Source organism: Hemiscyllium ocellatum, chromosome 20, assembly GCF_020745735.1.
Source record: "Hemiscyllium ocellatum isolate sHemOce1 chromosome 20, sHemOce1.pat.X.cur, whole genome shotgun sequence".
NCBI classification, from domain to species: domain Eukaryota; kingdom Metazoa; phylum Chordata; class Chondrichthyes; order Orectolobiformes; family Hemiscylliidae; genus Hemiscyllium; species Hemiscyllium ocellatum.
The window spans coordinates 18,482,185-18,507,767 of NC_083420.1; the positions used below are offsets into that span (position 1 = coordinate 18,482,185).

At 45.4% G+C, this 25,583-nt stretch overlaps 1 protein-coding gene across 1 annotated transcript in view; it reads left to right on the plus strand.

Annotated features, from left to right (window-relative positions):
- Positions 1-25,237, plus strand: part of caskin1 (CASK interacting protein 1) — a 702,390-nt gene extending 677,153 nt beyond the window's left edge. Inside the window, exons 18-21 of the mRNA XM_060840179.1 lie at positions 4,815-5,077; positions 5,180-7,061; positions 20,445-20,826; positions 25,027-25,237. Of these exons, the coding sequence (XP_060696162.1) occupies positions 4,815-5,077; positions 5,180-7,061; positions 20,445-20,826; positions 25,027-25,123 (2,624 nt within the window). The 3' untranslated portion in view covers positions 25,124-25,237. The remainder of the gene's footprint in view (positions 1-4,814; positions 5,078-5,179; positions 7,062-20,444; positions 20,827-25,026) is intronic.
- The last annotated feature ends 346 nt before the right edge of the window (positions 25,238-25,583 follow it).

Here is a 25,583-nt window from a genome sequence, read left to right on the forward strand (position 1 = left end):
GGTGAGTGGGCAGACTTAAGGACCCTAGTGAGGAAGAAGTCAATTCAATGTTTCAATGCAGCACTGCCTCCCAAGTGGACTTCAACCTACAACAATGTGATTTGAGAGGGAAGTGTGTACTCATTGAGGCACATTAGCAGTCAACCTGATTGTGTGCTAGTATAACATCAGTCATTAGGCAGTCTGCTTTACAGCTTGTTATGCCCAGCCTTCAGACAAGGCTCCCCAGTTTGTTATAGCTCCAAACAGGAAACCCTAAAGCATTAACAAAGGATGAACTCTCTCACCTAAAAGGTAAGTGATTAAATATTGTGGCATTGGCATTGGTAGCAAGCATCAATTTCAAGTTTTTCAGGTTGGTTAAGATTTTGATGTTGTGAATCCTTTCAATTTTGATACTGCCTGGAGGTTGGTAAGGAACTGATATTGGGCCTTTGCTCTTTGTAGTTTTGATAAGTGACTTGGATGAAGAAGTGGAAGGGTGGGTTAGTAAGTTTGCCGGTGACACAAAGGTCAGTGGTATTGTAGATAGTGTTGAGGGCTGTTGCAGGCTACAACAAGACATTGACAGAATGCAGAGTTGGGCTGAGAAGTGGCAGATGGAGTTCAACCTGGTTGAGTGCAAAGTGATTCATTTTGGAAGGTCGAATTTGAATGCTGAATACAGGGTTAAAGATAGGATTCTTGGTAGTATGAAGGAACAGCGGGATCTTGGGGTCCATGTACGTAGATCCCTTAAAGTTGCCACCCAAGTTGATAGGGTTGTTAAGAAGGTGTTTTGGCTTTCATTAAAAAGGGAGATTGAATTTAAGAACTACAAGTTTTTGCTGCAACTCTATGAAACCCTGGTTAGACCACACTTGGAATATTGTTCTGATCACCTCATTTTAGGAAGGATGTAGATAATTTAGACAGGGTGCGGAGAAGAATTACCAGGATGCTGCCTGGATTGGAGGGCTTGTCCTATGAAGAGAGGTTGAGTGAGTTAGGGTTTTTCACATTGGAGAGAGGGAGGAAGAGATGTGACTTGATAGAGGCGTACAAGGTAATGAGAGGCATAGACAGAGTAGATAGCCAGAGACTTTTCCCCATGCCAGAAATGACTGCCATAAGGAGTCCTAATTTCAACGTGATTGGAGGAGAGTTTAGGGGAGATGTCAGAGGTAGGTTCTTTATGCAGAGAGTGGTGATTGCGTGGAGCGCACTGCCAGTGGTGATAGTAGAGTCAGAGACATTAGGGACATTTAAGCGACTGCTGGACAAGCACATGGATGGCAGTAAATTGAGGGATGTGTTGGTTAGATTGATCTTAGATTAAGATAAATGCTCGGCACAACATCGTGGGCTGGAGGGCCTGTACTATGCTGTACTGTTTTATGTTCTATGTTCTATGAACTCCAGCATTCAGGACCAGAGAGAGCCAATTTGCTGTTCCATTTGTTTTTGTTTGCCTTCCCAGTGAACTGGCTGCGAGCTGTCAGAATGAGAGAGTCCACATGCCTATAATACAGGGATAAGCTTCCACAGGGATAAATCTTCCACTGTGCCTTTCACAAACCCAGACTAGGACACACATTACACAAGGAAAATACTCAATCCCACTAGTACACTCCAGTAGAGTAGAAACTGGCCTTTAAACCCCTTTCTTTGTGCATTCTTCAAAGAGAAAAATTGTCTGCAGTCTGGAATATAATCTGCTGGTGTGAGTTGCTATTGACTAGGGAGTCAACAGCCCTCATTATCTTTGTACTCACAAGAAAATCACAGTTCAGCCTGTTTTGACTTATCTCTTGCCCCTCTGAAGTGTTCTTGTTTGATGTTCCATTTGTATCTTCAGTTGTGACATCCTGTGAGTTGCTCTCTTTCCCTACAGACAGGCACATAAGTTACATCTGCAGCTATTTTGGCTGTATCGGTCCTCTTTTAAATGTTGCTAGCATGTGGTGTTCCAACCAAGGTCATGCCAGCCTCTTCTGATTTTGTTTTCCCATAATATAAAACATGGTGCTGAGCCACTGTCGCCTGTTTAATGTTATCACACAATATCAAATTCCTCACAGTATTTCAACATCTAATGTTTCTGGGAAAACATTTGCAATGAATGATTGGGTTGGATGTGGATAGAGTGTCCATGGAGAAGATGATTCCCCAGGAGGAGAGACTAGGACCTGAGGGCACAGCCTCAAAGAGAAAGGGCAACCCTATATAACTAAAATGAGGAGGAATTTTTTTAGTCGGAGGGTGGTGAAGCTGAGGAACTCATTACCACAGAAGGCTAAGTCAGTGAGTGTCTTTACGAGAGACGTAGATAGGTTCTTGATCAGTAAGGTGATCACGCGTTTTGAGGAGAAGATAGGAGAGTGGGGTGGGGAAACACATCCACCGTGATTAAATGACAGAGCAGATTCAATGGGCTGAATGAACTAACTCTGCCCCTATATGTTATGGTCTTATGGACCTTCCGGGAGTGGGTCATTCCGTAGGTTCTCAGTCAGATTTGTCACCGTTCAGCTCAGATTTTTGCTGCTGTTGGTATTCACTCAAAGTGCAAGCTGGTAAAGGTGCAGTAATGCCAATGGGGCATCTCATGCATTAGGGTTAGGATTAGGGCACTGCCCAAGGTGCTGGCCTTTGGGCAAAATATTAAATTGAAGGTTTCTTCATGAGGGCCCTCAAGTCTTCCTTCTGAAATGTTAGGAAACATTGCACTGTCATGATGAGTCAGACTCTCCCTGGTGTTGTGGTCATTATTTATTCCTCAACTAACATAATTAAAACAGATGATGTGGTCATTATCACATTATTGTTTGCTAGACCTTGAGCACTTATGTTCTTAATCAGTGTGAATTAGAGATTAAAAAGGAAACAAATTGGCAACACTGTGATTTTTAACAGTTTTGCCTGAATCATGTTCACAAATGTGTTCTAATACCAGTCTATGCTAAGACCCCTCCTTGGAGGAGATACTGACAAGCTGATTCTATAGACAACTTGCAATTAGATTACTTACAGTGTGGAAACAGGCCCTTCAGCCCAACAAGTCCACACCGACCTGCCAAAGCGCAACCCACCCATTCCCCTACATTTATCCCATTCACCCAACACTACGGGCAATTTAGCCTGGCCAATTCACCTGACCTGCACATCTTTGTAACTGTGGGAGGAAACCGGAGGAAACCCACGCAGACACGGGGAGAATGTGCAAACTCCACGCAGTCAGTCGCCTGAGTCGGGAATTGAACCTGGGTCTCTGGCGCTGTGAGGCAGCAGTGCTAACCACTGTGCCACCGTGCCACCCATTGTGCCACCGTGCCACCAATTACTGACAGGTTGTGATTACAGGCAAGGTGGAGCTACAGGCAGATTGCAGTTACGGGTGGATTTACAATTACAACTTGGGTTACAGTCCCAGCCAGGTTGTAGTTACCAACACACTGCAGTCACAGACAGATTGCTGTTGCAAACTGGCTGAATTTACAGTTTGCAATTTACAGGTATGTTACAGTCAGGTTGCAATTGGAGACAGATTGCAATTGCAGAGTGCAGTTACAGACAGTGTGAAGTTACAATATGAAGAGGAGTCATTTAAACCGATGAAAGTAGATCTGCAGAACATTTGGCTGTTCTATTTAAACCAGGACTGGGTCGCAGTTGGTTTGAATTCAGGCCCTCTGAGTATTAGTGTTTAAATACCTCAAATACAATTGTGTGAAGTTGCCTTTGTCTACTCCTTTTACCTAGCACTAACCCAATTATTGTCAACCAATCAGACTCTCTGTTCAAACAACGATTTCGTGCACCACTTCTGTCATTTTCAAAGTGCCCTATTTCAAAGCAGATAATGGTCAAAGTACAATCAATGGACTCAAATTACAAAACCACCTAAAATCTGAAACAATATGGAAAACAAAGAAATTTGGACCTGCCTAAAATATTTTAGCTTCAGATCGAAAAGCAAAATCAAAGCTTTACTTTCTAATGTCATGGTTTCGTGAAATGTACTGTTTTTCAAAAGTGCATCATTCCTGAGGATAAGTTCAAGATAAATTCAAAGTTGTAACGGAAGCAGAGATAGACAAAGAGGCAGACAGAGAGAGAGGCACAGAGAGGGAGATACAGAGACAGACTGAGAGAGAATGAAAGAGACAGGGACAGAGAGAGAGACATGGGGGGAGAGAGAGAGAGAGAGACAAAGAGACAGCGAGAGAGAGAGACAGGCACAGAGAGGGAGAGACAGAGACAGACCGAGAGAGAATGAAAGGGACAGAGACAGAGAGAGAGACAGGCACAGAGCCAGAGACAGACTGAGAGAGAATGAAAGGGACAGAGTCAGAGAGAGAGACACGGAGAGAGAGAGAGACAAAGAGACAGCGAGAGATAGAGAGGGAGAGACAGAGACAGACTGAGAGAGAATGAAAGAGATAGAGAGAGAGAGAGAGAGAGACATAGAGACAGAAAGAGAGGGAAGAGAGAGGCACAGAGAGGGAGAGACAGAAACAGACTGAGAGAGAATGAAAGAGATAGAGCCAGAGAGAGAAACACAAAGAGAGAGAGAGAGAAAAAAAGAGACAGAAAGAGAGGGAGAGAGGGAGAGACAGAGACAGACCGAGAGAGAATGAAAGAGACAGAGACAGAGAGAGAGACACGGAGAGAGAGAGAGAGAGAGAGAGAGAGAGAGAGAAGCATTCAGTGTTTCAAAACAGTATTTAGCCAGTAGTATTTCCTGTGAAGCCTGTCCTGTGTTGAATCATGATTGAAAATTGGAAGTTGTCATTTTGGAGTTAACTTGTTTGTATTTTTAAAAATTCTGTTAGGTCATCAAAAGAAGTTTATGCTCGCTGTGAAGAAATTGGCAGAAATCCAGCGAGCTACCCGCTATGAGTCTGGCACCTTGAAGAAGAAAGCCCCCCAGTCGTTGGAAATTGTGGCTATAGAGTCTCCTCAGGGTGAAAATGCTGAATGCCAGTCTCCCAAGATGTCTACCTTCCAGGACAGCGAGCTGAGCAACGAGCTGCAAGTTGCCATGACCAGTGCCGGAGATGGGAAGGACGGCCTTGAGCCGAAGCAAGCCAACCACGCTGGACCTGGTGCAGAGGGCACTGCCTACCAACCAGAGGGGGCCATCCAGGAGAGTGACAGCAGCAGTAGTGCCAAGGTAAAGCCAAATGGCACTGCTCAGGAAGGAGCAGGAGGAGGGAGCAAGCTGCAAAAGGCAGCCCTGTCCAAAAGCCAGGAAAACCTCGATGGCCCCAGCCAACGATCCATCATCACGGAAGTGGTCGGTCCCACAAGGCGCAGTCACCGGCAAGGGGTTCAAAGAGCGAGTGTGCCACCGGCACCTGGGAAGCCAAGAGAGTCCTTCTGTCACCCTCACCAAGCGCTGGTGTCGATGTCAACCTTCACCCCACCGCAAACGCCCACAAAGCCCAGGCCTTCCTCTCCGCAGACCCTCAATGTCCCTCAGGCCACGGCCAAAGTGAAGCCCATCCCGCAGCTCCTGCAGACAGACCGGCCCATGTCCCCGAGGTCTCTGCCCCAGTCGCCCACCCACCGAGGATTCGCCTACGTGGTCCCACAGCCCGTGGAAGGTGAGGGGTCAGCAGCGCCTGGCCACACGTCGAGCCCGCTGGCGCAGGCCGTCCCTGTGCTGCCCATCTCCGTCCCCGTGCTCTGCCTCCCTCCGCACACCGATGATTCCGAGGGAGACCCCTCGAGACCGAAGAAGCGGGCGCACAGCGTGAGCCGCTACGCCATGTCTGACAGCGAGCAGGAGAAGGACGAGCTGGCCTTGCCCGATGCTGGGCCTTATGCCACGATCCAGAGGCACGTGGCCCGCAGCCACTCGGTCAGGGGGCACTCAGCCGCTGCGGACAAAAACGTCAACCGAAGCCAGTCGTTTGCGCTGAGGCCGAAGAAGAAAGGGCCGCCGCCGCCGCCCCCGAAACGGTCGAGCTCAGCCATATCCAGCACCAACCTGGGTGATGACCTGCCAAAGGAGAAGGAGATGGGCAGCCTCAAGGATCCCGACGCCAAGGCCAGGCTTAAGGAGCAGCGGAGAGCTAGTGATGTCGGGGGAACCGTGGAAACGGGCAGTGTCGGCAGCGTAAAGAGCATCGCCGCCATGTTGGAAATGTCGTCCATCGGCGGTGGTGCCCGGGCCCTCACTCTGCACCGGTCGTTCAAGGCGGAAAAGGGCGGCGGCAGCACCTACGGCCCGATGGTGCAGCCAGTGAGCTCGGAACATTCCAGAGTGGCCACCGTGCTAGCCACCGTGAAGCGCGGGCCCCTCGACAGGTCCCGCGATGCCATCGGGCTGGACGGCGAGGTGATCAACCGAAGGCGGACCATCAGCGGACCCGTCACGGGCCTGATCGTCGCTGCCAAGAAGGAGCGAGCCAACGGCGGGAAACCCGCGCGTGAAGCCGAGGCGCCCACCGACCGCCTTCAGGTGGATCCGGCCGGATCATCAAGGAACAGCTCCTCGGAGAACCTGCCCTTCGCCGAGGAAGGAAACCTGACCATCAAGCAACGGCCTCGCCAGCCGCTGAAAACCAACGGCGTAGAATGTCTACCCCACCTCCAGATCAACTCCGAGGCCGTGAGGCCACAGTATTCCAGCCTCACTGCGTTCGAACTCACGAGCACACTGAAACGCAGAGGGAAGCCCAGACCCACCCAGCAGCAGGAGGTCATGGCCTTCCATTTAACAGAGTCAAATACCGTCAAGCGGCGTCCAAAAACCAGGGAGAAGGATCAACTGGAATCTCCTCCAGAGGCCTATCACCACGCGATGCTTCAGAATGGCACAGGAACCATCAAGAGAAGGCCGGTGTCAGACATGACAGGAGGAGAGACATATCCGAGCTTCTTAACTGTAGGAGAGATCCCCCGAAGAAACAGCGGAGATCACGCCTCCCACGTTTCAGACGGGGAGATAAAAAGACCTGTTAAACCTCCAGTGTCTCCGAAACCCTCCCTTACCCAGCCAACAGGTTTAAAAAGACATGGACCATCAGCAGCGAGTGCCAAGAAGTCTCCATTGCCCGGTCCTGGGAGTCCAGGTACATTTTCCTACTTCTTATCATTTATTTCTGCTGTCATCCTCTTCCCCCTCTGATTCTGACAGTCCATAAATATTCTAAGTCCACAACATTTCCTACAGTCAAGGAACATTCCTATGGTTCAGAAACGTTCCTATAGTCTGTAAATATTCCTAGAATCCACAAACGTTCCTGCAGTCATTTGAAAATTATGACAGTCCAGAAATATCCCAGAGTCTACAACCATTCCTGCAGTCCATAAACATTCATATTGTCCGTAATTATTCCCAGACTTTACAAATATTACTACAGTCCAGAAGTATTCCAAGAGCCCTCAAATATTCCAACGGTCCAGAAATATTCCCAGAGTCGACAAACATTCTTACAGTCGACAAACATTCAAATTGCCTATAAATATTCCCAGAGTCGACAAATATTACTACAGACCAGAATCAACTGTTGAAAGAATGGAAGACTTGCATTTACATAATGCCTTCTGTGACTGTCAGTTGTCCCAAATGGCACACCAAGAATTAAGCAGATTTGAAGTGTGGTTAGTGCCGCAATGTCAGAAGTGTGGCAGCAAATTCTCACAACTCTCAATGTCGTAGTGACCACATAAACCACTTCTATGATGGTGGTTGAGAGAGTAACATTGGCCAGTAGACTTGGCCTTGGTTTGTGTTCTCACTCAAAAGACAGTATCTCAGGCAGTGCAGCACTCCCTCAGTGTTACGCTGGAGTTTGTTAAATCTAACTATGCTATTGTTTTCCGAAGAATGACAATGTGCAGCATCAGGATTATGTTCTTCTGCTCCTCCAGCATTCAGTTTGTTCATAGCTTCTCTACACCTGTGTTACCCACTTCCACTCCAAGTTACCCTAGCCTAACAAAAATCTTTCATTCTCTATCTTACAAACTCCACACCTTTTATGGTTATAAACTCCAGATTGTAACTTCTCTCAGCATGGAAAATGTGATTCCTAATTTCCCCCCTGAATGGCCATTCATTTTAATGCTACATTCCTTTTCTATAATTTATACAATTTTGTGGGATGTGGGCATCACTGGCTGTCCCTATTTATTGCCCGTCCTTAGTTGCCCCCTTGAGAAGGTGGTGGTGAACTGCCTTCTTGAACCGCAGCACTCCACTTGCTGTTGGTTAACCCACAATGGCCTTAGGGAGGAAATTGCAGGGTATTGTCCCAGCGACAGTGAATGAGCGGTGATATATTTCCAAGTCAGGATGGTGAGTGGTTTGGAGGTGAGCTTGAAGGTGGTAGTGGGTTCCCAAGTATCTGCTGCCCTTGTCCTTCTAGATGGAAGCAATTGGAAGGTGCTGTCTGAGGAACTTTGGTGAATTTGCTTTAGATTGCTTCATCAGAGGAAATTGTTTCTGTTAGTTATACTTGCTTTTTGCAAAACATTAGAAGCTCCATGACACCAGATTATAGTCCAACAGGTTCATTTGTATTCACAAGCTTTCTGCTCCTTTGTCGGGTGAAGTGCAAAAGCTTGTGATTTCAAACAAATCTGTTGGACTATAACCTGGTGTCGTGTGACTTGTGAGTTTGTCCACCCCAGTCCAACACCGGCATCTCCACGTCATCGCTTTTCATAGTTTTAGCTGTCAGTAATGTAGTTAAGATTTCTTTTCTGGAAAAGCTCAGCAGGTCTGGCGCCATCTGTGGAGAGAAATCAGAGTTACTGTTTCGGTTCCAATGACCCTTCCTCAGAACTGATGGTAGCTTGGAAAAGTTTGTTTTTTTTTATTCAGAAGATAGGGTATGGGCAGGGGGGTAAGGAGTAAGTGATAGAGCCCAAGGAGAGATAAGAACAGTTGGACAGACAAAGGAGTAGGTAACAATTAGTCTGGGAGAATGAATAGCTACTAACAGGAACAATCAGTGGCTAACAATGGGTTGTGTGTAACAGCAGACCATATGAGGACAAGGCCAATGTGTGTCGGGGTTTGGGGTAAGGACATGGGAGAAGGTGTCTCAAACCCTAAAGTTGTTGAACTGGATATTGAATCCAGAAGGCTGTGAAGTTCCCTTACAGAAAATGTGGTGCGATTCTTCCAGCTTGTGCTGAGTTTCGCTGGAGCACTGCATCAAGCCTGAGATGTTGCCAGGGAACAGTGTGGTGTATTGAAGTGGCAGGCCATTGGAAGCTCAGGGTCTTTTTTGTGGAAAGAACATAAGTGTTCTGTAAAGCGGTCATCCAATCTACACTCCGTTTCCACAATGTAGAGGAGACCACATTGTGAGCAGCAAATGTAGTAGATGACTTCACTAAATAAGGGATGTTATGCTGAACTCAAAGCTTTGGTTAGCCATCGATTGGTAAATTGGGTCTCGTTCTGAACTCCAGCCTTTAGGAAGGATATGAAATCCTTGAGAGTTTGCAGAATAGATTTCCCAGAATGGTTCCAGACAATTTCAAGGCAGACGTATTTGAATTTTTATTAAGCAAAGGGATGAATGGTTATTGAGGGTAGGTAGCAACATGGATTTGAGGAATGCAGTCAGATCAGCCAATTGAATCTGTTTTAATGAGTGTTAGGATGGAGAATGTGATAACATTTAAAATATTCCTGTGAAATTAATTTCTCTTTTGCTAGTTTTCCCACACACATTGGAATGACTGATAGATACAATTATCCAAGGTGACCATCCCATGATTACTGTTTTCATTCATGAGTTTTCACTTACAAAATTTCACGAGTTTCTGAAAGATGGCAGCTTAACCTGTAAGAATGACAAGAGGCATGCTGGGAAGTGCATGTTGCTATGCTACACAGAACAACAACAAATATTAGGCATCTTTAAAGTGATGGAACTTCCCAAGGCCCTTTCAGAGGCATAATAAAACCAAGCCACAAAAAGGGAAATATTAGGCCAAATGAGCAAAAACATGGGCAATTTCACTCCCATCCACAAAAGGAGGTAACGGGTAGGTAAACAAAAGCTAGATCAAAGAGGTAGGTTTTAAAGAGTTTCTTAAAGGACACGTGCAAAATCTTTGGTCACTGTTAGGAAAACAAACCTATCAATTGCGACCTCCAATTTGTAAGGTTTAAAGTTGGAATTGGGCAACTGTGGGCAAATTCATTCTAAGTAGAGGGTAGGTTCGTTTTACCCAGAAATTAATCCTTCCTTTAAAAAGAAACAAGATATTGACGACATAACAGCAGTGTCAGAAGTCATGAGACACCAGCTTTATAATCCAACAGATTTATTTGAAATCATGAGTTTTCAGAACACTGCTACCAAGGCTTGTGATTTCAAATAAACCTGTTGGACTATAACCTGGCATTGTGTGACTTAGGCCTTGTCCACCCCAGTCCGACTTTGACACCTCCATATCCTCAACAGCAACATTGTTTTGAACACAGGAATTTCTCACGTGTCAAGTTCGGAGCCTGGCTTTTTTTTTTGCGTGTTTATTTAGCTATCAGCAGACACTGTAGCATTAATAAATTAAATCTCACCAAATCAAATAGTATTTTGTTGTGAGGTCATTTTGTTCTACAATAATTACTGTTCCATCTCCATGTTTTGCATGCTTTTTCAGTTTTAAGAAGCCAAGCCAACACTCAAAAGACATGCAGTAATTATAGAAGATCTTCCTTTTAAATTTACACTGCCATGCCAAAAAATAACACGTTTTGAATTGCGAAATAAATAAGGTATGATAAAATAGCTAATACTTTGGACGGGTTAGTTCCTAATGTGCTAGATATCCAGCGTTAGTGCTCACTTGGTTCAGCAGTAACATGGTGCAAGGGTACGTAAAGTCATCATAATCTCAGAGGACAGTAGAACTGCTCTCTCATTAGAGAGAGAGATGACAGGTGGTGGTCCAACCTGAGGGTCACCACATTTCAGGCAAGGGGAGAGGTCCACAAAGACAGTCCATCATGGTAATCTCAGCCGGTGTGGGAATTGAACCCACGCTGTTAGCGTCACTTGGCATCGTAAGCCAACTGTCCAGCTAACTTGGCTTAGGATTGGTTAGCTCAGTTACCCTGGATGATTGACTTGTCATCCATTGCCCTACAGCACAAGTTCCATTTGCACACCAGCTGAGGTCATCATAAAAGTGTGGCCTTCTCAATCTTATCCTTCAGCTGAGTGTGGTGACCCTCAGGTTAAGCTAATGACCAGTCACATCTCTCTATCAGATCTGAGACAATGATGAATTTACTAGTGGTTATGTCATTGGAAGAGCAGAGTTAATGGGGTTAAATCCCACTGGAACAGTTTGAGGACTTCTTTAATTTATAAGGGACTGTGAAGCTGTTGGATTAAATAAACCCCAACTCATTCCATTTTGGTCTCCAGAGCCAAAAAGTGATACATTTGTCACACAGGCCAAATCACTGAATATGTTTAAGAGAGAAATAATTTTCTAGACACTAAAGAGGTTTTGATGTACCTGGGTAGAGTGAAACGTTTTGTTTTGCATGCTGTACAGGCAGATCATACCTGAGGGAGATTGAAGAACTCAGAGGCTGGCAAATTTTGGAAGAATGTAAATTTATCAGGGTTGTTGTTATGGGTGATTTCAACTTCCCCAATATTGACTGGAACCTCCTTAGTGCAGATGGTTTGGATGGAGCTGTTTTTGTCAGGTGTGTTCAGGAGAGTTTCCTTACTCAGTAAGGAGACAGACCAACGAAGGGAAAGACCATTTTGGATGTGGTGCTCGGCAATGAGCCAGGACAGGTGTCAGATCTCGAGGTGAGCGAACACTTTGGTGACAGTAACCACAACTGCCTCATATTTACCATAGCCTTGGAGAGGGAAAGGAGCGGTTACCAAGGGAAGATATTTAATTGGGGAAAAGGAAATTATGATGCTATCAGACAGGTGTTGGGAAGTACAGATTGGGAGCAATTGTTCCACAGAAAGGGCACAGCAGACATGTGGAGACTATTTAAGGAGCAGTTGTTGCGAGTGATGCACTATTTGTTCCTCTGAAAGGGGCAAGAAGGGGTAAGACTAAGGAGCCTTGGATGATGAGAACAGAGGAGCTTCTCGTCAAAAGGAAGAAGGCAGCTTACGTAATGTGGAGGAAGCATTGATCTAACACAGCTTTGGAGGATTACAGGCCTACTAGAAAGGAGCTCAGAAATGGACTGAGGAGAGCCAGGAGGGGGCATGAAAAATGTTTGGCAAGAAGGATTAGGGAATAAGAGAATAACCAGGGAGAAGGTAGGGCCGATCAGGGATAATGTAGGGAACATGTGTGTGGAGTCTGAGCAGATAGGGGAAGCCCTAAATGAGTTTCTCACTTCAGTTTTCACTAAAGAAAGGGACCTTGTTGTGAATGAGAATTTTGAGGAGTTGGGAAACAGGCTTGACCAGGTCAAGATTGATGAAGTTGATGTGGTGGAAATTTTGGCACACGTTAAGATTGTTAAGTCCCAAGGGCCAGACCAGATTTATCCTAGGTTGCTCCAGGAAGTGAGAAAGGAGGTAGATAAGCCACTGGCGAAGATCTTTGCTTCCTCACTCTCCACGGGTGATAGCAGAAGATTGGAGGGAGGCAAATGTTATTCCACTTTTCAAGAAGGGGAATATGGAAATCCCTGGCAATTACAGACCAGTCAGTCTTACATTTGTGGTCAGCAAGGCTTTGGAAAGAATTCTGAGGAATAGGGTTTATGATTATTTGGGAAAGAATAACGTGATTAAAGGCAGTCAGCGTGGCTTTGTTGAGGGGCAGGTCATGCCTCACAAACCTTATTGAGTTCTTTGAAGAGGTGATGAGACAGGTCGACAAAGTCGATCAGTGGATGTGGTGTATATGAACTTCAGCAAGGCATTTGATAATGTTCCCCATGGTAGGCTCGTTCATAAAGTCAGGAGGCATGGGATACAGTGAGATATGGCTATCTGGATTCAAAATTGGTTGGCTGACAGAAGACAGAGAGTGGTTGTACATGGAAAATATTCTGCTTGGAGGTCAGTGGTGAGTGGTGTCCCGCAGGGCACTGTTCTTGGGCCTCTGTTCTTTGTAGTTTTAATAATTGACTTGGATGAGGAGATTGAGAGGGGGGTTAGTAAATTTGGCGATGACACAAAGGTTGGAGGTGCCGTTGATACTACCAAGAGCTATTGTAGGCTTCAGTGTGACATCGACAGGATGCAGAGCTGGGCTGACAAATGGCAGTTGGAGTTTAACCTGGATAAAGGCGAAGTGATGCATTTTGGAAAGTTGAGCTTGAATGCTGAATATAGGCTTAAAGACAGGATTCTTGACAGTGTGAAGGAACAGAGGGATCTTGGTGTTCAAATACATAGATCCCTCAAAGTTGCCACCCAAGTGGATAGCGTTGTTAAGAAACCAATGGTGTTTTGGCTTTCATTAACAGGGGGATCGAGTTTAAGAGCTGTGAGGTCTTGCTGCAGCTCTGAGACCACGCTTGGAATATTGTGCCCAGTTCTGGTCACCCTATTATAGGAAAGATACGGAGACTTTGGAGAAGGTGCAAAGAAGGTTTACCAGGATGCTGCTGGACTGGAGGGCATGACTTACAAAAAGAGGTTGACTAAGCTCTGACTTTTCTCTCTGAAGAGAAGGAGGAAGAGAGGTGACCTCATTGAGGTATACAGGGTAATGAGAGGCATGGATAGAGTCAATAGCCAGAGACTCTTCCCCAGGGCAGGATTGACTGGCACGAGGGGTCATTGTTTTAAGATATTAGGAGGAAGGTATGGAGGAAGTGTCAGAGCTAGGTTCTTTATGCAGAGATTTGTGAATGCATGGAATGTGTTAAGAGTGGTGGTGGTGGAAGCAGGGTCATTAGGGACATTTAAGCGACTGCTGTTCATGCACATGGATAGCAGTGAGTTGAGGGATGTGTAGGTTAGGTTATTTTAATTTAGACTAGGAGCAATCTTTGGCACATCACCATGGGCCGAAGGGCCTGTTCTGTGCTGTACTTTTCTATGTTCTATGTTCTATACCCTACAGAGTACATTAGGGTAACAGAGTTAAGAATGCAATGTTACAGAGAGAATATTGTTAGTAGCTTTTACAGACTTAGAATTGAGTTTTAAAAGAGCAGAACGATTGTAAGATGTGTATGAATAAGATCTGCTGTAGAGAGCTCACAAAGAGTCACCAGGCTTCAGTGCCCTTGATGATCTTGATGTCAAAGGTTTGAGAGAGAGTGGGCATATGGCATTGATTGAGAGGAGCAGCTATGATCATATTCAATTGTGAACCACACTCGATGGGCTGTATGGTGGCATTTATTCCCATTTTCTACTTTCAGTCACATCCATGATGGACGGAAAACGGTCAACTTTAAGGGGCGTGTGACTCCAGTTGCACACTAACATGGTTGACATTTCTCTGAAGGGATCTATAGAACTGTTGACCTCTGTAACCACCACTGGTTAATGTAAAAGGTCAACGATCATCTTCAAAGTACAGACGGGGGGCAGATATACAATATGAACCTGTCAGGGGATGATTAGAGTAACAATTCTACTTCTCTGCTCAAAGAAGCATGTTTTGACCTTTGGCCATTTAATCGTCACAGTGCAATATAGTAATGGTGTGGTCTGCCTTCAGAAAGTAGATTATGCTCGTGTCGAAGTAAATTTTAGAGGAGAATGCGCTTATGTTAATCTGACACTAGCCTTTGTAGGGAAACATGATGGTTTTTTAACCTAGGGCGCCCACAAATTAGGAAGAATGTAAGAAATAGAACAGGAGTTGGCAATTCAGCTCCTCATCCCTCCTCCCCAAGATCACATCTAATCTGCCCCAAGCCTCAACTCCTCTTTTCTGTCAGCTTAGCACAGCACTCAACACCCCCATGTTTGAAAGAATAAGTAATATGTTTTCTAATTTGGGGTGTTTTTTGAGATATATGATAGGCCTTTATATCCATCCGAGGTCATGTACTGTGAGGTTCCGTGCTGAGTCCCCTGAGGGAAAGGAAATCAAATTATGAAGGCAAGGGTTCACAGCCCCTGGCAGTTGTTGTTGTTATTGTGTCGCTTTAGTCTTACCAGACCACAGAGACTGTTCTCATTAGAGACAAGTGACTGGTGGCAATTTAGTCTGAGGGCCACCAAACCTCAGGCAAGGGACAGGGTTGTAAAAGAGAGTCCTTCATGGTACCAAAGTGCCAATAGAGAAAGGGAAGTAAGAACTTGCATTGAAATAGCATCTTTCACAACCATAGGATGCCCCAAAGTATGTTGCAGCCAATTAGAGGGAGGCAATGGCCTAATGGCATCATCACTGGACTGCTAATTCAGAAACCCAGGTAATGTCCCAGGGACTTGGGTTCAAATTCCTGCTACATAGAATTTAAATTCAATAAAAATTTGACATTAAAAGTATAATGGTGACAATGAAACCATTGTTGATTGTTGGACAAACCCAACTGGTTCACTCCTGTCCTTTAAGGAAAGAAAGCATGTTGACTCCAGATCCACAGTCGAATGGTGTGGTGCTGGAAAAGCACAGTCAGTCAGGCAGCATCCAAGGAACAGCAGAGTTGATGTTTCAAGCATAAGCTCTTCATCAGGAATGTAGGGTTGCCCAAGGGGGCTGAGAGAGAAATGGGAGGGTGGGATGGGGCTGGGGGGGTGGTGAAGGTAGCTGGGAATGCTATAAGATCCACAGCCATGGGGTTGACTCTTATTTGCCCTCTGGGATGGACAATAAATGCTGACGTAGCCAGTGACTCCCCAATCCATGAATGAATGGGAATAAAAATTAAACTATGTGTTCACTGGTGTCATGCATTAATAATCGGATCATCAGTTTTTGTGATGTGTTGACTGAGGGTTAAGTATTGACACAGATACCAGAGAGAACTCTCCAACTCTTCAAAATGGGGCCCCTTTACATCAACTTGAATGGCAATCACAGACTTGATTCAAGGTCTGAGCTGGAAAGATCTGACAGTGCAGCTCACTCTCAGTGCTGCATTGGAGTGTTCTGCCTCGCTTTAGTGTTGAAGTCTCTGGTATAAGATTTGAACCCACAACCTTGTGCCTCGGATGGTTTTGGGTCAGATGCTTCAGGGAAAACAGCCCAAGCCTGTTCAGCCTCTCCCTATAGCTCAAATCCTCCAACCGTGGCAACACCCTTGTAAATTTTTTCTGAACCCTTTCAAGTTTCACAACATCTTTCCAATAGGAAGGAGACCAGAATTGCACACAATATTCCAACAATGGCTTAACCAATGTTCTGTACAGCAGCAACATGACCTCCCAACTCCTGTACTCAATACTCTGACCAATAAAGGAAAGCAGACCAAACACCTTCACTATCCTATCTACTTGTGACTCTACTTCAAGGAGCTATGAACCTGCACTCCAAGGTCTCTTTGTTCAGCAACACTCCCTAGGACCTTACCATTGAGTGTATAAGTGACTTTTCCAAACTGCAGCACCTTACATTTATCTGAATTAAACTCCATCTGCCACTTCTCAGCCCATTGGCCCATCTGATCAAGATCCCATTGTAGTCTGAGGTAAACTTCGCTGTCCACTACACATTCAATTTTGGTGTCATCTGCAAACTTACTAACTGTACCTCTTATGCGCACATCCAAATCATTTATGTAAATGACAAAAAGTAGTGGACCCAGCACAGATCCTTGTGGCACTCCACTGGTCACAGGCCTCCAGTCTGAAAAACAACCCTCCACCACCACCCTCTGTCTTCTACCTTTGAGCCAGTTTTGTATCCAAATGGCTAGTTCTCCTTGTAGTCCGTGACATCTAACCTTGCTAACCAGTCTCCCATGGGGAACTTTGTCGAATGCCTTACTGAAGTCCACATAGATCACATCTACTGCTCTGCCCTCATCAATCCTCTTTGTTACTTCTTCGAAAAACTCAATCAAGTTTGTGAGACATCATTTCCTACGCATAAAGCCATGTTGACTATCCCTAATCAGTCCTTGCCTTTCCACGTACATCCTGTCTCTCAGGATTCCCTCCAACAACTTGCCCACCGACGTCAGGCTCACTGGTCGATAGTTCCCTGGCTTGTCCTTACCACCCTTCTTAACCAAGCTCCAGTCTTCTGGCACCTCACCTGTGACTACCAATGATACAAATATCTCAGCAAGAGGCCCAGCAATCACTTCTCTAGCTTCCCACAGAGTTCTAGGGTACACCTGATCAGGTCCTGGGGATTTATCCACTTTTATGCGTTTCAAGACATCCAGCACTTCCTCCTCTGTAATATGGACATTTTTCAAGATGTCACCATTTATTTCCCTACATTTTATATCTTCCATATCCTTTTCCGCAGTAAATACTGATGCAAAATACTCATTTAGTATCTCCCCCATTTTCTGCGGCTCTAAACAAAGGCCGCCTTACTGATCTTTGAGGAGCCCTATTCTCTCCCTCGTTACCCTTTTGTCCTTAATGTATTTGTAAAAACCCTTTGGATTCTCCTTAATTCTATTTGCCAAAGCTATCTCGTGTCCCCTTTTGCCCTCCTGATTTCCCTTTAAGTGTACTCCAACTGCCTTTATACTCTTCTAAGGATTCACTCGCTCTATCCTGTCTGTACCTGACATATGCTTCCTTTTTCTTAACCAAACCCTCAATTTCTTTAGTCATCCAGCATTCCTTACACCTACCAGCCTTTTCTTTCACCCTGACAGGAATATACTTTCTCTGGATTCTCGTTATCTCATTCCTGAAGGCTTCCCATTTTCCAGCCGTTCCTTTACCTGCAAACATCTGCCCCCAATCAGCTTTTGAAAGTTCTTGCCTAATACTGTCAAAATTGGCCTTTCTCCAATTTAGAACTTCAACTTTTAGATCTGGTCTATCCTTTTCCATCACTATTTTAAATCTAATGGAATTATGGTCGCTGGCCCCAAAGTGCTCCCCCACTGACACCTCAGTCACCTGCCCTGCCTTATTTCCCAAGAGGAGGTCAAGTTTTGCACCTTCTCTAGTAGGTACATCCACATACTGAATCAGAAAATTGTCTCGTACACACTTAAGAAATTCCTCTCCATCTAAACCTTTACCACTATGGCAGTCTCAGTTGATATTTGGAAAGTTAAAATCCCCTACCATAACCACTCTATTATTCTTACAGATAGCTGAGATCTCCTTACAGTTTGTTTCTCAATTTCCCTCTGACTATTAGGGCGTCTATAATACAATCCCAATAAGGTGATCATCCCTTTCTTGTTTCTCAGTTCCACCCAAATAACTTCCCTGGATGTATTTCCAGGAATATCCTCCCTCAGCACAGCTGTAATGCTATCCCTTATCAAAAACACCACTCCCCCTCCTCTTTTGCCTCATCTCTATCCTTCCTGTAGCATTTGTATCCTGGAACGTTAAGCTGCCAGTCCTGCCCATCTCTGAGCCATGTTTCTGTAATTGCTATGATATCCCAGTTCCATGTTCCTAACCATGCCCTGAGTTCATCTGCTTTCCCTGTTAGGCCCCTTGCATTGAAATAAATGCAGTTTAATTTATTAGTCCTACCTTGTCCCTGTCTGCCCTGACGGTTTGACTCACTCTGTTGTCAACTGTACCAGTCTCAGATTGATCTCTTTCCTCACTGTCTCCATGGGTCCCAACCTCCCCCCCCCCCCCCCCCCCGCCCCCCCCCCCAACTTTACTAGTTTTAATCCTCCTGAGCAGCTCTAGCAAATTTCCCTGCCAGTATATTAGTCCCCTTCCAATTTAGGTGCTATCCGTCCTTCTTGTACAGATCACCTCTACCCCAAAAGAGATTCCAATGATCCAAAAATGTGACTCCTTCTCCCATACACCAGCTCCTCAGCCATGTATTCATCTGTCCTATCCTCCTATTCCTGCCCTCACTAGCTTGTAGCACTAGCTAGGAGTAATCCAGATATTACTACTCTCGAGGACCTCCTTTTTAAATTCCTGCCTAACTCTCTGTAATCACCCTTCAGAATCCCAACCTTTTCCCTTCCTATGTTGTTGGTTCCAGTGTGAAAAAATGACCTCTTGCTGGCCCCTCTCCCCTTTGAGAACATTCTGCACCTTTTCTGAGACATCCTTAATCCTGGCACTAGAGAAGCAACACACCAATCTGATTTTTCGCTGCTGGCTACAGAAACGTCTGTCTGTACCTCGGACTACAGAATCCCCTAACACAACTGATCTCTTGGAAGCTGATGTACCCCTCGTTGCTTTAGAGCCAGTCTCAATACCAGAAACTTAGCTGTTCGTGCTATGTTCCCCTGAGAATCCATCAGCCCCTACATTTTCCAATACAGCATACCTGTTTGAAATGGGTATAGCCACAGAGCACACCTGCACTAGCTGCCTACCTCTTCCTGGAGTTAACCCATCTATGTGACTGTATCTGAGACTTTCCCCCCTTCCTATAACTGCCATCCATCAACACTGTTGCTGTTGCAAATTCCTCATTGCTTCTAATTGTCTCTCCAACCGATGCATTCGATCTGATAAGATTTACAACCAACAGCATTTATTGCAGATATAGTCCACAATAATCCTTAAACTCTCTTTAACCTCCCACATCTGATAAGAAGTACGTATCACTCTACTAAAGGGCATTTTTGCTCCTTCACAATCTACAGACCCAGAAAATAACACCATCTTATTCCTCTACAAAACAGTCCTCCAGATTAGATTAATAGTTACAGCTTATATTTTAAGTTTAGTCAAAAAACATATCTCAAAAAACATATAATCAAGAAAGAACCCACTCTGCTCACTACTGCAGATTCTCTGTAGGCTACTTAAAACAGCGATTAACTTATCTAATTCTGTGCTGTGAACTTTGATCAAACAGTTCCTCCAAGATCAGTTATGAATTTCACTGTTTGTTAATTTTCCCAGACGCACTCCAATGTCCAGCGATACATGAGTTCAAACAGCAAAGGCGGTAACTGTGCAGGTTCTCTCTGGTGTCAGTTTCTTTCTCTTTCTTTCTATCTCTCTCCTGCACTGACCTCACCATGTGCTTCCTTTGTCTGTCCCTCTCCTTTTCAAAACTGCTGTTGTTTTGATTTTTTGTTTGAAAGTTCCAAAACAATGCAACAGCATATAAAACAGTAATTGCTGCTCCTGGAATTTGAGGGAATCACCTCCAGCACCTAAAATACTTCAAAAAAAGGCTGTTACAGGCAGAAATTTTTCCTGTCCTCCATCTTGGATGACCCAGAATTCATGAGTGGCTTGGAGGGGCTTATAGAGTCAGTATGAAGGGGACAGTGTTATATATGGTGAAACAGCACATGAGGGTAGTTTCTTCAGTGCTAACCCTCAAGCTGTCTGGCAGGTGTCTTGTTCAGGCCCAGTTATTCAGCTACGCTCAAATGTAATCGGTGTCTATTGCTGGTTTTCTTAACATGGATATTTCTCTCCATCATTTTCTTTCCCCAGAAGTGAAACGTGCCCCACCCCCTGTGTCTCCGAAACCAATCCTACCTCCCCCCCTGACCCCACCCAAACCCATCAAACCCCACACCATTCTGCAGTCCCTGAGTGCAGGCCCCACCCCTGTCCCTTCTCCTGCCAAGCAACCGACCATCAAAGCAGCAAGCACACCGCCGTCCCTGTGTTCGAGCCCAGCTAAACCCATCGCCGGTGCCCAGCCCCAGCAAGTCCCGGTCAAGCCACCCAGGTCCTCGATAGCTGGCTCTTCCACTGAGATGGCCACCACTGAAGTAGCACAACTGAAGCTGGAAGAGACCAGCGCTTCACTGGCAGCAGCTCTACAGGCCGTGGAGGAGAAGATCAAACACGACGAGGGGCAACAAGTAGAGTAAGTCGCTCAGTGTAGCTTCGGTCATGCGCGCGACAAACTGAGGTTGATAGTGCCTGGGTTTGCCTCACGGTTAAGGTGGGCAAAGAACCGTAGGCATGGGCAGCACAGAAGGAGGTCATTTAGCCCATAGTGTGTGTGTGTGTATGTGTGTGTGTGTGTATGTGTGTGTGTGTGTGCTGGCTAACAGGAACCTACACCATCTGACCCCACTTTCCAGCCCTCAGGTCTGTAACCCCTGTAGTTTATAGCACTTCAAGAGCAGATCTGATTTCTTCTTAAATGCTATAAGTATTTCTCCCGCCCTTTAAGCGGCATGGTAGCACAGTGGTTAGCACTGCTGCCTCACAGCACTAGGGACCCAGGTTCGATTACACCCTCGAGTGTTTGTCTGTGTCGAATTTGCACATTCTCCCTGTGTGCGTGGGTTTCCTCTGGGTGCTCTGGTTTCCTCCCACAGTCCAAAGATATGCAGGTCAGGTGAATTGGCCTTGCTAAATTACCCATAGTGTTCAGGGATGTGCAGGTTAGTTGCATTGGTCAGGGGTAAATATAGGGTAGGGGAATGGGCCAGGGTGGGTTATTCTTCAGAGGGTTGATGTGGACTTATTGGGCTGAAGGGCCTGGTTCAACACTGTAGGGACTCGACAATTCTTAAGGCATCCAAATCCCCCAACCCCTCTACTGACTAAGTAAAAATGATGCCTCGTCCTCTATGCTTACTGTTTGTCGTCCTCTCTAGCGAGGTCTCCTTATCCACTCTGTCTAGAGCTCTCAGGATTGTATACTCTTGTACTCTCTAAAGATGTGGTTGCACTGGAGGAGTGCAGACTGAGATCCACCAGAACGTTGCCAGGGCTGGATATACTGTTGACACAGAGTGAGCCTGGGTAGTTCCCCTTTGAGCAGAGGAGGCTGAAGGCAGATGTGACTGAGGCATGTCAGATTACGAGGGGCATGCACAGAGTAGATAAGAAGCAGCTCCTCCCCTTAGATTAAGAGTCAGTAATGAGAGGCAGTAATCTTAAAGCGTAAGGTGGGAGGTTTTGAGGGGATTTGAGGAATTGCTTTTCCACCCAGAGGGTGGTTGGAATCAGGAATACGCTGCTTGGGAAGGTGGTGGAAGTGGGAAACCTCACAATCTTTAAAACGTTATGTGAATGAGCACAGAATAATGACAGCCATAGAGTCATACAGCTCAGAAACAGACTCTTCAGTCCAATCCGTCCACACTGACCAGATATTCTACACTCGGTCCAGCACCCAGCCTGTATTCCTCCAAACCATTCCTATTCAAATACCCATCTAGATGGAAATGTTGTAATTGTACTAGTCTCCACCACCTCCTCTGATGGCTCATTCCATACACGCACCACCCTCTGTGTGAAAAGGTCCTTTTCAATCTTTCTCCTCTCACCTTAAACCTATGTCCTATAGTTTTGAGCTCCCCAATGGGCCAAGTGCTGGAAAGTGGGATTAATATAGGTAGGTCAGCTTAGACATGATGGGCCAAAGTGCCTTGTCTGTGCTATATGGCTCGATGACTTCAATTAAACATGGCCTCAACCTCCTTTATTCAAAATAAAAGTCTCCCGAGCCAATCAGTCACTCTCAAGAGGGTCCATTATGGGGTCTGGGTTGGGTTAGTACTAGTGGGCAGTGGGATGAGGGTCTTCCCTAATTTGCCAATTGAGGCCCGAAAGGGTGGCAGGTACTGAGGGCCATCCATGGGTAATCTCAGCCTGGTGAAGGCTGGAAGTCAATAGGACACCCTTCCCTTCCAGCTACACATCTCACCACAGGAACGGGCACAAGATTCAGCAGCAACAAGAAGGGAGAGCTGCAAAATAAAATGCACTGATTCAGCTGGTCTTCGGAGATTGGGGTTAGGACCCTCTAAGTTGCAGATGTGTTTGTTCCTGCACAACTGACAAAGGCATCGGAGGACATTACAGGACAGGAAGCCATTTGGTCCATCACATCTGTGCTGGTCATTTCCCACCAAAATATTCCTGCTTTTCCACAATTTGGGCCATGATTATTAGAAACGTAAGGGAGAAACTGGAGGACAAGAACTGGTTGAATTGAAGAGATGTTTGTTTCCACGTAACAGAGCAGTACAGACAGTACACAATGTACAGAGGATTTCACAAATGGATACAGACAACTCAACTAAAACAGTCTTTGCTGGGATCTATTTTGATCTTAATCTGATGCCCACTTCTCCTCATCCTCCTCTGTCAGTGTGACCCTCCATTGGCTCCTCCCTCAGCTGCTTGTTTAGTCTCTCTTTAAATGTGTCTACGTACTGTGCACATCGACCCCTCCCTGTTGTAGGGAGTTCCACATTCCCATCAGTCACTGAGTAAACACCTTTCTCCTGAATTCCTTCAGAGATTTCCTGGTAACTATCCTAAGGAGCTTTCTTTTAATTTCTCCCCACATGTGGAAATATTGGGCTGAATGTCGTTTTTAAAAATTTGGTTGAATACAAGTTGCATCACCCTTTCTGAGGGGCTTTTCATTATGAGAGGTAGCACAATTTCTTGCCCACCTCTTTCCAAATGCATCTCCTCAACCCTCTGGATAGGGTAGTGCCCAGGCTGCCTTACCTGTGCCACCTGGAATACCAGAGCCTGCCAGTCTAGTCCCCACCCCCAACCAATGTAGTCTCATCCATCTGGAAGAATGCCCAGCACTGTTGAAAAAGTCATAGAATCCCTAAAGTGTGGAAACAGGGCCATTTGGCCCATCGGGTCCACACTGACCCTCTGAAGAGCAACTCACCTAGACCTAACCCCTATCCCTGTAACCCTGCATTTCCCATGCACCCAGCCTGCACATCCCTGGACACTATGGGCAGTTTAGCATGACCAAACCACATAACCGGCGCATCTTTGGATTGTGGGAGGAAACCAGGACACCTGGAGGAAACCCACGCAGACACAGGGAGAACGTGCAAACTCCACACAGTCACTGAGAGTGGAATCAAACCTGGGTCCCTAATGTTATGAGGCAGCAGCATTAACCACTGAGCCACCATGTCAACTTTAAAGAAGGTCAATGATCTCCACTCCACCAATGTAAGTCTTTTCTCTGATACTTCACACTGAATGCATCTCTGCTATTGTACCCACCTCGCACCAAGGCTGAAACTCTGTCGGTCTCACTATTTCCTGCAGCATCTTCCCTCACCTGCTGTATGCCACACCACTAACCCCCACTCATTCACCTCCTCAAACACAACAACAATTACAACTGCGCCATTCAATTTAATCTCCCTTCATAGCTGCCTCTGTCTCATCCATGCACACAGGTGGGAATTCCAGAGTTCGGGATAGGGCTATAAATGGCGGGGCAATGAAAACTGGAATTCGACAAGAAGTTGGAATTTAATCCTAGTTGAGAAACAGACACAGGGAATGCTACAGAAGCTCATCAGGTTGGACCGCATCTCTGGACAAAGAATAGGATTAATGTTTTGAGTCCATACGACTCGTCTTCAAAGCAGAGTTGTACCAGACTCAAAAAGTTAACTCTGTTTCTCTCTCCACAGATGCTTCCAAACCTGCTAAGTTTCTCCAGCACTTCATGTTTTTATTTTGTATTTCCAGAATCCAGCTTTTATTCTGATTGATAAGTAGTTGTTGTTCACCAAACGAAGCAACACAAACTGGGCTCAGGTCTGGGGGTCGATGCCCCGTTTGGTATCGGGTTGTCTGACGGCGTGCCCGCGGGACTTGAGGGGACTAAGCGAAGTAAGAATTCACTCCCCGATCTAATGACTTGAACTTCTCTCTCTCATGACTGCCACAAATGAAACAGCATACTGTGAAGACAAACATAAATGAGCAAACATGGATGGCGGTTTGCTGCTCTAGCAAGGAATCAAGAGATGGAGGAGGTGGGGGAATGGAACAGATGAGGAAATAAAAGCTTACTGCTGTTGATGAGGAAAGCATTTGATTTAAAAGGAACAAGTGGATTACCATATTGTATCTCAACACTCAATGGCAGAAATAGGCACATCTAAAAATGCCTGCTGCCTTTTTGACAGACTCTAAAGTGGAGTAAATTTTAAAAATATTGAAGTAATAACTGAGACAGAGTATATCTCAACGATTCGGCTGACTAAATAAATAGGCTTTCAATTTTTCAATTACTCATACAGATGAACTGTAATGGTTTTTCTCTCCACAGGGCTGCATCTGAAGTTAAGAGCACAGGCAGCATTCTAGACGACATAGGGAGCATGTTTGATGACTTGGCTGACCAACTGGATGCCATGTTAGAGTGAAGGCGAAGCAGTGAAAGGCAAGAAAACCTCAGGACTCAAAGTGGGCACAGTGATCTTTAAAATCCTATCCAGACCAGTCTCAGACACAATTCCCCTCTATGAACCCATCTGTTTCTTTTTTCCTTTTACGTTTGTATGATTTGAATGAGAACAAAAAACCCAATTCGATTACCTCAGGATCTCCTTGTATGAAGATCTGCAGGATTCGATTTACTGAGACCACATTTCAACCAAACCAGTAATGAAATAGTTAATGATTCAGGATCTGCAGCAGACACAGATGATGCAAGGTTAAATTGCTATAACATTCGATCTCAGATCCTGCAAAGACAAGGATCTTTAAATTCTTAGAATACATTTTTTTGACAAGGTGTTAATGTGAGATGTATATGTACACTGTAAGCATGAGAAATAAGATAGGTTTGTAAACATTCATCACAGATGATGGAGATGACACACA